Source organism: Telopea speciosissima, chromosome 2, assembly GCF_018873765.1.
Source record: "Telopea speciosissima isolate NSW1024214 ecotype Mountain lineage chromosome 2, Tspe_v1, whole genome shotgun sequence".
Classification (NCBI taxonomy): Eukaryota; Viridiplantae; Streptophyta; class Magnoliopsida; order Proteales; family Proteaceae; genus Telopea; species Telopea speciosissima.
Genome location: NC_057917.1, coordinates 7,470,625 through 7,484,108, shown reverse-complemented (window position 1 = coordinate 7,484,108; position 13,484 = coordinate 7,470,625). Strand labels below are relative to the sequence as shown.

General features: G+C 37.6%; 1 protein-coding gene across 1 annotated transcript in view; it reads right to left on the bottom strand.

Annotated features, from left to right (window-relative positions):
• Nucleotides 1-5,616, bottom strand: part of LOC122651338 (ABC transporter B family member 20-like) — a 35,218-nt gene extending 29,602 nt beyond the window's left edge. The window contains exons 1-4 of the mRNA XM_043844686.1: nucleotides 4,963-5,616; nucleotides 864-918; nucleotides 581-756; nucleotides 239-439 (exon numbers count right to left, since the gene is read on the bottom strand). Coding sequence (XP_043700621.1) covers nucleotides 239-439; nucleotides 581-756; nucleotides 864-918; nucleotides 4,963-5,337 — 807 coding nt within the window. The 5' untranslated portion in view covers nucleotides 5,338-5,616. The remainder of the gene's footprint in view (nucleotides 1-238; nucleotides 440-580; nucleotides 757-863; nucleotides 919-4,962) is intronic.
• Nucleotides 5,617-13,484: the final 7,868 nt, after the last annotated feature.

The following is a 13,484-nucleotide window of genomic DNA, read 5'->3' as shown; positions in this document are numbered from 1 at the left end:
ATTCAAGATACGCACAATTTTATGGTCAGAACTCAGAACAGCTGCAAATAGCACATTCATATCAACAGAGAATTTTAATGTAGAAGAGCAACAGCCCTCGCATTCTCTCAACAAATGTAAGCCAACACCCAAAATTTAGCATACTTATACGAGCTGATTATAGAAGAGTAAGAAGCCTCATCAATCTTAGGTGCAGAAGCTCTAGCATGATGACAACATAAGTTGTAGAGGAAGTAACCTGCTCAGCAATGCTCGCAGCCTCAGCATATGCATCTTGAATATTTTCAGCAAGCCTGTGGAGAAATATGTTTGATATTCCTCCTGCAGCAACAATAAATGGCCCAGTCGCTAATGTGATGAGTGCAATCTCCCAACAGTTGATCAATCCAACCACCAGGCCACTAAAAAACGTTGCCATGTTATGGATATAGTTTCCAACCTATTAAATCAAAGCAAATCAGATGTACCATCCAGAAAAGGAAAACATGCTTAAAAACCAAATCAACAAGCATATAAATTCTGACTGGAACCATTAATCCTTCCGTTTAATGAAGAAAGAAAATTTGAGTCTGAAACATACTTTCTCACTAAGAGCAGACTGAATGAGCAGCACATCACTCAGTACTTGGCTAACAATGTCACCATTGTTCCCATACGTGTCAAAAAAACTCATGTCCTGGTTGAGTAATACTTGTACATACTTTGACCTGATGACTGCAGTCTGCCTCTCTCCAGTCAGGATCCAACACGAGACCTCTATTACATAGAGTTGATCAGTATTAGGCTGCACAAAGGTTTCATAATAATATAATACAACATAACAAAACAGCAATTACTAATAATTGGTGTATGTTTGATCTTACCAATCCACCCAGCAGCAAAAACACCTGATGCTATATAGATAATGTATAAAGCATGCTGCAGAATAAACAAGAAAAGAGTTAAATATGAATTCTGAAATAACAACTTAAAAATTTTTAAAAATAAAATAAAATAAACAACAGGTCTTGGAAGGAATGCAAGAATACTGGTCAGTGCTGGATTTGTTTAAAAGTCATCGGTCAATCATCGACTATCCAGATTTGATGGTCAGACCACTCAGAATCAGATTATGATACTACTGGACCAGACTATAAATCTCTTATGTTGCGCATATTATTTACTTCAAAAACTTCATGTCGATGTTGTTTGAATGCACCAGATTGGAGACATGCAAGCCACTAACCACTGCTAGAAGTTTTTGATATTTTAGTCTGCATTCAACAGACGTTTGTTATGAGAACCAACAATCATTCTTTTTGCTTTTCTACTAGCACATTATTGAGTGACATGTTGGTGGGGGGTAGATAGGATGAACCATAGGTTCAGGTTACACACCCCTTCCACAGGATCTCAAGAAAAACCCTAGAACATAATTTAGGGCAACAATAAGGTCAAGGTCAACCTTATCGGATGGATGTCAGATTCCAGCCACTGTTCATAAACAGCTAGAATAGATAATCACCAGAATAATCAACAGTCAAAACAGTAAAATATTGAAACCCGTAACCCAAAATCAAGTGATTTCTTATAACATCAGATCAGCAGGTCTGATCTGGCTAAAACTCTGCTCAAAGGTCACTTATTTTAGGATGAGTTTCAATGCCCCCAAAGTTTGGGCAGAATGCAAAGGATAGATTCCCTTTTAATGCCAAGAAAAGGCCCCAAAAACAGGGCTGACGCCTCTATTTGGGAACTTGGGTATCCCTTGCGGTGATTTAACCCCCAACATCAACAGTACATGGACAGCAGTAAAGGATGATGATTAATCCTTCCAAACTCAATTTAAATCAATCCCAGCAAACACCAATAACGATAGGAGAAAGAACACTTGAGAGAAGAAAACAGAAAATAAAGAAAAGAATATGATCTTTGATCTCCCACTAACCCAATCCAAGTCTTGTTTTCACTAAAATAAGCCCAATTCTATGTTTTATCTGCATCACATATTCTACGAAATAGAAAATTTTAGAAAAGAAACATCTACACCGCATTCAATTCCAGAGTTTGAACCAGTTAGCGTCATTAAGGTATTGGAAAGAATGGTAATTCAACATATGCCCTGGGGAGAGAATTTTGCTAGCACTACTACTTTATTTACCTATCATTCCCTTCATTGTAGAAGTACTTAAACTCCCTCCTCCTTGGTGTAGGTTGTAATGAACTACTACCTTAGTTACCATTCTTCCCAAGGAGGAGGGTAGTAGTTCATTACTACCCTATCATTCCCTTCATTGTAGAAGTATTTAAACTCCCTCCTCCTTGGTGTAGGTTGTAATGAACTTTTAACAACCCAACTCAACTCAACTCAGCCTTATCCCAACTAAATGGGGTTGGCTACATGGATCTTTTTTCTCCAATCAGCTCTATGCAAAGCCATACTCGCTACGCATGTCTTATCTCACCACTTCTCCTAGAGTCATTTAAGGTCTACCCCCAGCTCTATTAGCTCCTTCAATCTGAATCAAATCACCTCTCCGTACTGGAGCATTCAAAGGCCTCTGTTGCACATGTCCATGTAACCTCAAACGACTTTCCCGTAACTTATCATGTATGAGAGATACTCCTAAATTAGCTCCAATTTGTCCATTTCTTATTTTTTCTAGTTTTACCATTCATCCATCTCAACATCTTCATTTCAGCTACATTAAGTTTGTTTAGATGTTGTTTCTTCAATGCCCAACATTCAGCACTATACGTCATTGTTGGCCGTCTAACCCTTTAATCACTCCCCCTTAAGCTTTGGGCAGGGGTGGTCACTGTGGGATGGAGGGAGAATTATTCTGAATCCTAAAACAATTGCAGTTAATAAGGCTTGTCCATTATAAATTTATAATGCACTATACTTCTTTTGTTCAACATCTTCAGTCCACGATGACCACAGTAATTACAGATCCCACTTACAACATTTCATAATGTCAACTAAACTTTTCCAAATTAATAATATAACCACAAGACTTGTGGGGAGGTAGAAGCTGGCAACAAGGAGGGTACAGTCTCATTCATTTTTCTCGTATTTGGGCTCATTACCTGCAGGATTTAATTTAGACCTTTGATCCCTGCCTGCATTAGGCTCTCCAGCATTGTGGATCCTAAAGGTTGAGATTGTAAAATCAAGAAGGTTATGGCCGAACTAAGGATGATCATAGAAGCTCTTGGAAAAAATATCTCTGGAAATCTTCGGCTTAAGACATAGATTGAAGAGAATTCAAGTGAGAGGTTTTGGGGTCGACTAAGAATTTATCAATAACCATAACAAGAATTATAGATTAGGGTTCAAATTGAAGAATATCACCTTATAAATAGTTATAGTTAAGTGCAGTAAGGGCATCACCCAGACAGCAACAAGGTGGCCTAGTAATGTCTACATGATACCAGCCCAGGAGAGCTATGACTAGTTTGTGAAATGAGTTTGGTTTCAAGGCCCAGGAAATAAAACAGGAAAAAATAAAAATATGAGATAGAATCACTCTAGCTTCTGTCGAATGCATGAGGTGAGCAGTGCCGACCTAGTAGCTTCTGGAGTATGAAGTCCACACAATCCCCAGCAGCAGTGTACCCTTGCAGAAGACTCTCAAGCAACCAATTAAGAAACCAGTACCATTCAACACTATGGGTGAGGGCGAAAGGAAGGAGAGAACATTGAGCATTCATAAATGATAAGGTAAAAGGATTATAGATATAGAAGCAATCTGCCTCCTTTGGTTGAAATTTAAAATTGGAAGATTCCTAACTCCTATTTGTAATTAACTTACACAAACACATTCTAAATCTCACTATTACAGCACAGGACTCAAAATACAAGCTTTTTCATCAGTAAACTAGCAAAACCACAATGAACCAAATTCACATGTCCAAAACAAATCCCAAAATTCCGAAATCAGAAACTCCTTGCGGACTTGTAAATTTCCTCAAACAAATACAAAACTACCTCTAACCATGCATAAGATGCAGTCAATGGCTCACTGGTTTGCTTAAGGAATAAGTTTAACCAGATTCAAGACCTTCCAGCACCTACCAGAATTGGAAATCCCATGTGGTACGTACATGATCCCACACTTCTGGGGCATAGTGATCCATGGGTACTCAAGTAAAACAGCTCCACGGTCACACCTGTCCCACACATTATCTCCAATAGGATACGCAATTGATACCCCGCAGAACTATAGTCTAGACCAGATAATCAACCCTAGGTAGTAGGTTGTTTAGTAGCTAGTCGCACCAATATCTTCTTTTTGCTTCACCTTTCACATACATCACATCCCTTACATATAATAATGCCTCTGCTTCTTCTATCGACCACCAAACCTCTCAGCCCATGAAACCATAATGAGAATGACTCAGAACTCGTGGTAAAAATATGGTTATATGAGAGAGGCAAATAGAAGCAGGAAGAGAAATGCAGACTAGGAGAAGAATTCATACGCTATCAGCAAAAAGATTGAGGACTCATTTGGGGGTTTGCCTTCACCTGGCTAGGAGGCAGAGGGATGTTATCCTTTATTTTTGTTCCCCTCTTTTTTCTTTTTGTTGTTATTATTTGGAAGCACTAAGACCTTCTAGTTTAAAATGATTGTTTTCTTAGTGAAGAGAGCTTTTTTCTTTTTGTTGTTATTATTTGGAAGCACTAAGACCTTCTAGTTTAAAATGATTGTTTTCTTAGTGAAGAGAGCCAAAATCAATTCCCTAATTAGCTCAGCAAAATGGATAACAGTTAAACCGGCCTAACTCCAGACTGTAGCTTATAGAACAGTACCAATCGGAAAAGGTAAGAGAGAAGGCGCACATCTTCCTCAAGGACATTCAAACCAAATACAGCAGAAAGACATCCACCAAGAGAGCATGCAAAGTTTCAGAATTGTTACTTGGACAATGAAAGCAAAAGAAAATTCATTAAAAGAAATACAAGGTTCAAAAGCCCACCTCCGTAAACCTCTGAAATAGCTCTTCTGGACCACCAGAGGAGTTATGCCAGTCAAGGAGCTGAATAACCTTCCCAAAGTAATGCAAGTAGACAACAAGGGCCGTCCCATGAGCCGCAGCAGCTAAAGAACCAACAACCATCAAAAACCAGTCGAAGCCATCGGCACAAGCAAAAAGCCTCGAGAAAGGAACCGCAGCAGGCGGTGGCTCGATCTCCTCCGCCTCCTCAATCTCCTGTTCATCCTCCACGGGCACTGCCTCATTGTTATCCAAGTATGGCGACGGAGACTCAGGGGGTTCTGATACTTCCGAAACGGGTGTTAACGGTTGTATGTGCGGCGGAGACCAGCCGAAAAGCCCTCTTGATATCATCATCTTCTGAATCAATTTCGTAGACCCTAATTCATCGAAACCCTAAAACAGCACCAAAACTGGAACTTGGGCGTCGAGGAACGAAGCATGAAAACATATAACAAAATTTTCCGATCTATGAATGGAAATTGAAACAGAGGATCGTTCTACTCCTCTTCGTTAATGAAATCCGAGGCAGTAATCTACCGTAACAAGTCGAGAGTCGAGACTCGGTCAAACAAGGCAGAGTCCTCTTCACACACGCAACTTTTCGTGTTTCGTCATTCTCTCCCTCACTAAACCCTTCTTCTTTTTTTCTGTCTTTTCTTTTTCTCTCAACAACAGTTCTTGGTTATTCCTCCCTAACGGGTAGAAACTGGAGACTCGAGACTCAGTCAAACAAGGCGGAGACCTCTAACAAACGCAACTTCGTTACTATCTCCCTCACTAAACCCTTCTTCTTCTTCTTCTTCTTCTTTTTTTTGCCCTTTTTTGGTATTTCTTTTCTCTCAACAATGTTTCTTTTCCGGCGACGTCTCTATTGGTTTCTCACTCTCTTGTCCTCCGTCGCCGGCGGTGTTAAAAGCAGAGAACCGCGTTCTCTTTTTGTGCAGCGAGACCATTCACCCATCACTCGCAGACATCATTACGGTGCGCTTTTGTGCGCCAGTCCAGCTCTTGCATGATGCATCTCTCTCTCTCTGTCTTCTCTCTCACTCTCTCTCCTGCTTTTACGTTATTTTAAAAAATAATAATAATTATTGGTTAATAGGATTGATTATTTCGATAATAAAAGAGAGGAAAGAAAAGGATGAGGAAAAAAGTAAAAATTATGTTAATTTTAAGTTTAAAAGCCAAAGGGTACGGGACAACACTCAACAGGTTGTTAAACGGTTTGGTTGACTGAGATTAATGAAATCGGGTGTCAGGTGATTATTGGTCAACCGTCGAGGAATTTACCATTTTCCGTCCGCCAAGGGAGTACCAAATGAGGCATTCAACCGTTAGACTGGGTGGCACGCACACATGTCTTCAAGAGTTTTGCAATCCTCGACTTCACTGTTGGAAATGGAGTCGGGCTCTTCTCCAAAGAGGAATCCCCCTAATGAGTGTCCAATGGGCATCCAACGGTTAGAGAAAGGGAAATAGAGTCGGGCTCTTCTCGAATGAGGAATCCGTCTAATGAGTGTCCAATGAGCATCCAATGGCTAGGCTAAGCTAGGCCTCTCTCTCTCTCTCTCTCTCTCTCTCTTGTTTTAATATTATAATAGATATTTATATTGATCTTGGCCAATATTAATATTGATACAGATATGTATCGACCATGTTAAATTGTATCAGATGGTTATGCCCTTAGTTTTAATTTTTAAAAAAATTATTCTTTACACAGATCAATGATGTATATTGACATTTGAATTTTTTTGTTGAAAATTCATATAGTTTGTGAGAAATGATAGCATCTCTCACTTGTAAGTGTACAGGTAACTCGAAAGATCAATCAGTTATTGTGATATGCATTTGTTTTTATATTCTTTTTGTAAAGTGTTCTAGTGGGTTAATTATAACAACAAATTTGAATAAATGAATAGAACAAATGTTTTATTATGTTATGAGAATTTTTCACTTTCCCAACCATGTGGGTCACTATTCGATGAAATTGAATTTCATGTCATGATTGGTATAGGTTAGGAGATTCATTGCACACCGTCGGTATTGGAAAACCTCTCTTTTTGAATAATTTGGGAGAAAGAACATTACTAGCTACATAATGTACACTAGTACCTGATTGTGTCTATCTCTCTCCACTCCTAACGTACACTATGCATCGGACAAGGAATTCAATTTTGGATATTTTTTCTTTACCAAGCAACGACTAAAGAAGAAACTCTTACCCACACGTCAACTATAACTATCTAAAACTGCCACATCGTAAATTTTAAAGTGGTTAAATCTAGTGGACATGTGTTCTACCATCACCTATTCTAATTTCTTCAAATAGTAACATAATAGTTTTAAAGTTGAAGTTGTGCAAATCTTTTACCCATATTTTAATTCAACATGGTCATACGAATAAGTCGAGACCCTAAACTCAACACATGACCAATATATGGGCCCCTCTTAAGAATTTTGATTAGAAAAATTAAATTTGTCCAATTGGTATTGCCAACAAAATAGAGGCATTATAACTACATGTACCAGACATAATACTTCATAATGTACTTTAGTACTTTGAAAATTAAATAATAATGCTCATGTTAAATAAAATTATTTTTATATATTTAATTAATTGTGAAAATAAAAAAACAAAAGAAACCATCCATTTAAATGAGATAAGATTGAATTGAGTTGAATTGAAGATTAAAAATAAAAATAGTTATAATAAAACGTGTTATCTTGGATAAGATTTTGTGTCAAAGCATTAAATTTATAAATTTTTTTTTGTAGAGATTTCTCAATGTGAGTTTTTATTATTGTTTTTAGTTTTTATAATGTGTATTTGTGGGGTATGAAAAAGGAATAAATATGATATCTCTTTCTCTTCACACCACCCAAAGCCCCGTCAAGAGAGAGAGAGAGAGAGTGTTGAAGAAAACTATCATTTTCTAGGAGCAATACCTAATGGTACTTGGTAGGTTATCTACCATTGTCCTTTTACCAAAAAAAAATAAAATTCATCTTCCTTCGTATTTTATTGTCGGACTTGTCTCTACACAGACTTAGTTAAATAATGATGAGAGATTAAGTTTCTTCAAAGTTGTGGCAATTGATTAATAGAGATCAGACACATTTGTGCTAATAATAGATTATTATTTAACAATATAAAAGTTTTCTAGATCCGCCTAAGAGGAAACTCCTTGGTGAGCATGGGGGTTCCAATATCTCCCAATTCGTGTGTGTTGCGGGGTCATACACGAACCCTGGGGGATTTAATCAACCAAAGGCTAAACTAAATCAGGTTTTTATTATGGAAATATAGAGGATATCTCTAGACCAACATCAGGTTTTTAGTATGGAAGGCTAATGTACCAATTTCAGCCTATGGATTTGTATTTCAGACTTAGATTCAATCAAATATCTTCTCTTGTATTTTAATATTCTATTTATCATATTTTCAACCATATATTTCTTTCAAAAAAATAAAAAGTTTTTCATTTGATTTGATCTATCTTGGCAAAAACTTAGACATGTGAGAAAGAGACTTTGCAGTGTACCTATTCATAAATTTTCAACTTTATCATATATGCCAGTTGATACAGATTTTTATGTCAATCTAGAAATACCTTCTAAACCTTATAGACTAATAAACTTTTCCGCTTCCTTCTTAGAAGAAAAAAAGACGGCTTGTTTAGCATTAATTGACTATTGCATGGTTGATTTTTTATGGAATAGACCTATACCCCACTCCCAAAGGTGAGGCTTTTATCTTGAGACATGTGTTTTTTTTTTTTTGGTAATAATCTTGAGACATTGTTACATCCAAAATAGTGTCTTTATTAATTGTTTCCATGTTACTGTTTTTGGGGTCGAGGAGAGAAATGCCAACCACCAACTAAGTCGGCCAAATTATAGTGATGTGCCCCCTAGTTTGGTTATGTATGTAAGTCACGTTTTTACAATGCATATTTCAATATGAAAAAGGACAATACAATGTTTTCTTTGCATTCTACCCAAAAAAAACAAATAATCGACATATAAGGAAAAAGTGTCTATGAACCACTAGTGAAACTAATACCTCTCAAGTGATTTTTTTTCTAAAAAAGTAAATAAAAACTCAATGTGAGAGAGCATATGCTACATTGCGGTTTAAAGGACCATTCCCCCCCTATACATAACAAGGAAAAGGAAACAAAGTGCAAGATGATATACACTCTCATATTGCCTATCATATCTATTGATATATACATAAATTATAATGATACCAATGGAATGGTATATATATATATATATATATACTTATTTATTTGGGTGGGATGGTGGGGGGTTCCTAAACTAGATGAGAAATAGGAGGTCTTGAACTCAAAGCCTCCTGGGGACTATGCTCTACTCCACTAGCCTCAAGCGAGCAATGCTAGCAGCGGGCCTTAATTGGAATGGAATGGTTTTGGCAAGATTTGGCCATTTGGGATTGGAGATGAGGTAGGTCATTTTAAGTTTTACTATCTCATTGGCATTTTGACACGCCAGTACCCAAAAGACAATTAACCTTTTGGGTACTGGCATGTGGTTTGTGTGTTTTCTAATATCAAAAAACATGTTAAAACAAGTTCTAAGTGGTTACAACTCCTAACATTTAGGTACTTTCATGACATTAACTTATTACCACCTTTTTGTTCACATAGCACATTAAACAGGATGTGGCTCCTCTAAGTCTCTCGAGAGAGGGTAGGAGGGTGGTGGTGACCTTTGGAAAAAAAAAAAAAAAAAAATTCTCCAATTCTCTAAAAGTGCAGTGCGGTGAAGTTCTAGGCTGAGAGCTCGACATCTGGTAGGCACGACATCCAACGATGCCAAGCTCGAGAAGGAAAAAAAAATAAAAAAAACTGACTCAATCAACCTCGAATCATTGCATGTCACGCCAGTCAGGTGTTGACCTCCCAACCCCAAAATGCACTACACTTTGCGATCAAGGAATTGGAGAGGATTTTAATCCGTGACCTCTCCTTTTTCAATGCAAGTGGTAAAAATTTATGTGAGGGTGATTTTCTTTCGGAAGAATATAGTCATGTACTGTTATTAATGTCTTCTATCCCCATAGAACGAAATCAATAATACCTCTGTTATTGTTTAGGAAACCCTATCAACGCCATTCGAAGGTCTTCTCCCTTGATTATGGTTGAAGAAAAATCGGCCTCGCCAAAATTGCGATTTAGTTGGCATCACGGATTTAAAAATCGATATATCAGATTGGACAAATTGACAGTGCAACCTTGATTTCGAAATAAAGAAAATGACGAATATAATTTTTCTAGGGTTCAAATGGAATCTAGCTGATTCTCGATCAATTCCAGCCAATCCAATCCAAAACAAAATCTAATAGGAATCAATGAACCCGATTCAAATACCAATTCCTTGTTTTAAAACCATATTTGGCCTTCAATTTTTGAGAAAATCTTATAAGAATGGTCAACATAAACGAAGGAAAATGGATTGACCCTCCATTCCTAAAAATTCTTCTTAAAGTTTCAAACATTCCTTTTCTTTTGACTCTTGACCGTTTCTTCCCTAAAAAGTAAGATGGAAACTTCTGTAAGTGTTCTTTCTTATGTTTTATGGTGTGAATCTCGTTGGCATTGTCGACAACACGTGATCGACACCGTGTACTCTTTTTATTATGTAGATTAATTAATTAATTAATTAACATTTATACGTCTTCTTAATTTAGAATGGTATTATTAAATAACGGAAGAACAAATGAATTATTTATGCATGCCACCGTTAGAGAATCTTCCCCGAGGCATGTGTGTCAATAGGTCGGTTTATTTTACCCCCAAAAAAAAAAAAAGTCGGATGGTCTGGCTTTAGTTGGATTGAATCGGTTTTGGGCTGGCAATGAATCGAACTGAAATCAAATCATTAAGCCAAAATTCTAGTTTAGCCCGATTAAACGCGTTTCCGTTTTTTACCGTTTTAAACGTATTTAACAATAGATATTCCCGTTTTAAATGCGTTAAAAACATATTCCCATTTTTCTGACACCCTGTTCAGGCTCGGGCTAACAGGGGCAAACTTACACCCCTAGCTACATGGAACCTTTTTTTTTTTTTCCCAATCAATTAAGTCATACTCAATTTCTAGTCCTAAACTATGCATAGTTTTTCTCACCGATACACCTAGAGTTATTTTAAGTCTATCCTTAGCTCTTTTAGCTCATTTGATCACTAGAACACTCAAAAGACCACTTTACACATATCTATATCACTTTAAATGATTTTCTTATAACTTATCATGTGTCAAAAAATGGAAACCTTCTCTATATGGAAGCGCAGGGACCATGCGTGTGCATCAGCCAATAAGAACATGCGCACTAGCACATTAGAGGGCAAAAAATTCCACCATTCATGGGGGACAGGATGGTCATTTCTGCCCCCTCCCAATGTGTCTCAAATTCCTCCTAGATTAACTTAGCCTTTGAATAGGTAATAAATCAACATACAAGTGTATCTTCTGTCTTCACTCCCCTTCTCCATATCTCATGTTGTCATCATCATTTCTCTTTTCATCCCTTAGCTTTAGAAGTCAAGAAGGGAAAGAGGGCAATACTTAGTGCCAGCGAAATGGGAATGATTAACGGATGGATTATATATGGAAGTTTCTTTTTTGTTGGAAATTATTGTCACTGAGCTGTGTGATAATTGTGATCCTAAATCCACCTCTCGTGGGGTTGCACGGGTTTGGAGTAAAGCTTTAAGTTTAAGGTATCCCTAAAGTCTAGAGGTGTTAAAAGATAGCTTATGGAACCATGAGTTATGATTTTCAAAGTTGGTCCTTCCCACGCATGGCTTCATCAAATGCAGCTGATTATCTAGAGAGGTCCACGTTCATGATCAGCTTCAGCTAGCCTTAGGGAGAAGGAGAGGGAAATGGTTGTGGGAAACTGGGAATGATTTTGTGATTTGAAATGATTCCCCTACTCTTCTCGTATGATACCCCATGTCTTACCCCATTGGTGCCGCCTGCTAGCCTATCGCCCACGAGCGATGTGTCTATCCCTCTCCTTTTTTCTTAAAAAAAATATACTTATATATCTTTGGGGGGTCTTTAGGACATCCATTATTACATTGCTTTATACAAGCCTGGGATTTTTTTTTTTTTTATCTTGTGCCCAAATCACCTGCCGTTAGGTGATGATACTGATCTTTGTTTTTTTTGTTTGATAAAATGATACTCATCTTTGTTGGTTCCATAAATGTCTTTCCATTCTTACCAAAATAAATAAATGTCTTTCCATGCATTTTAGATGGTAGCATACTAGGAGATGGGATAAGTGTCATCATTTGACCATGGTCCGGCCTCTTCTTTTAGGAGAGAGAGAGAGAGAGAGAGTTTCTAATTTCATTTTAGGGAAAAAGAACCCTGCCTCGCCATGTGGCACCTGCGTCAAGACAATAAGGGTGGCGAAATGACGGCCCCACCCCCATGAATGCGGAAATCCTTCCCCTGTTGACGATCCTGCGTGTACTGTGGTTGTTTCCATGTTGGTGCAGAGGTCATGCTGCCAAGGAGAGAACCCTCTCCCTTTCCTTTTCTTTAAGTACAATTCCATGCTGCCAAGGAGTGAACCTTCTCCCTTTCGATTGAAGAAAGAATATCTTTAAAAGGTAGTTTGATGCTAGACTAGTGAATAGAATTATTGCCGAGCGGTTCACTACTTCCTTGGGAGAATTGCGTCAGGAGCTTGATTGGTGGTTCAAATCTCCTTGATGGCACTAAGTCCACATTTACCAGCTTTCCTAGAAGTGGAGCCCATGTGGGTACCATAGTGATCCCTTTTGGATTTTCTTTTGATGCTATTTTGGATTTTACTCGGGGCACAAGCATTGGTTTGTGTCTAAGCATTCTTTTTCCCCAATTTTGTTTAAAGTGTTTTGACAAATCTTCGCCTTTTATCAGAACATGGATTTACGTTTCTACCGAAAGAAACATGGATTTAGGTATTGGTGGTGTATCAACCAATACGTATCAGTATTGCCAATGCCAATATGTATCAACCATATCAATCAATATGAATCAATATTGGTGGAGATCGATACCAAATTATCAACACAATGCTGATACGTGTCTATTGATATAATTTTTTTTTTAATGACCAGACCAACATGCTTCAATTGTTCCACTCCAAGATTACCCTTTGAATGAATGATCAATCATGTGAATCGCATCAAGAGTTGAGAGTTCTATTTTCTTTTTTTTTTGGTAAGATGGAATCCATTGATAAGCAGGTGCACGACATATGATTGGAGGGTTACACAAATCTTTCAACTGATCGGTTCGATTTTTTCTATTTCAGTGTGGGTTTTAGGGAAACCGAAACCAAACAAATAAAGATTTTACGGTTTGACATAGTTTCGATTTTGGTTCGGGCTGGACTCAGATTCGGTTCATTTTGTGATATCAGTTTCAATTCAGTTTGAATCGAATTCGGTCCTATTGGGGGGGCCAATCAATGGCCT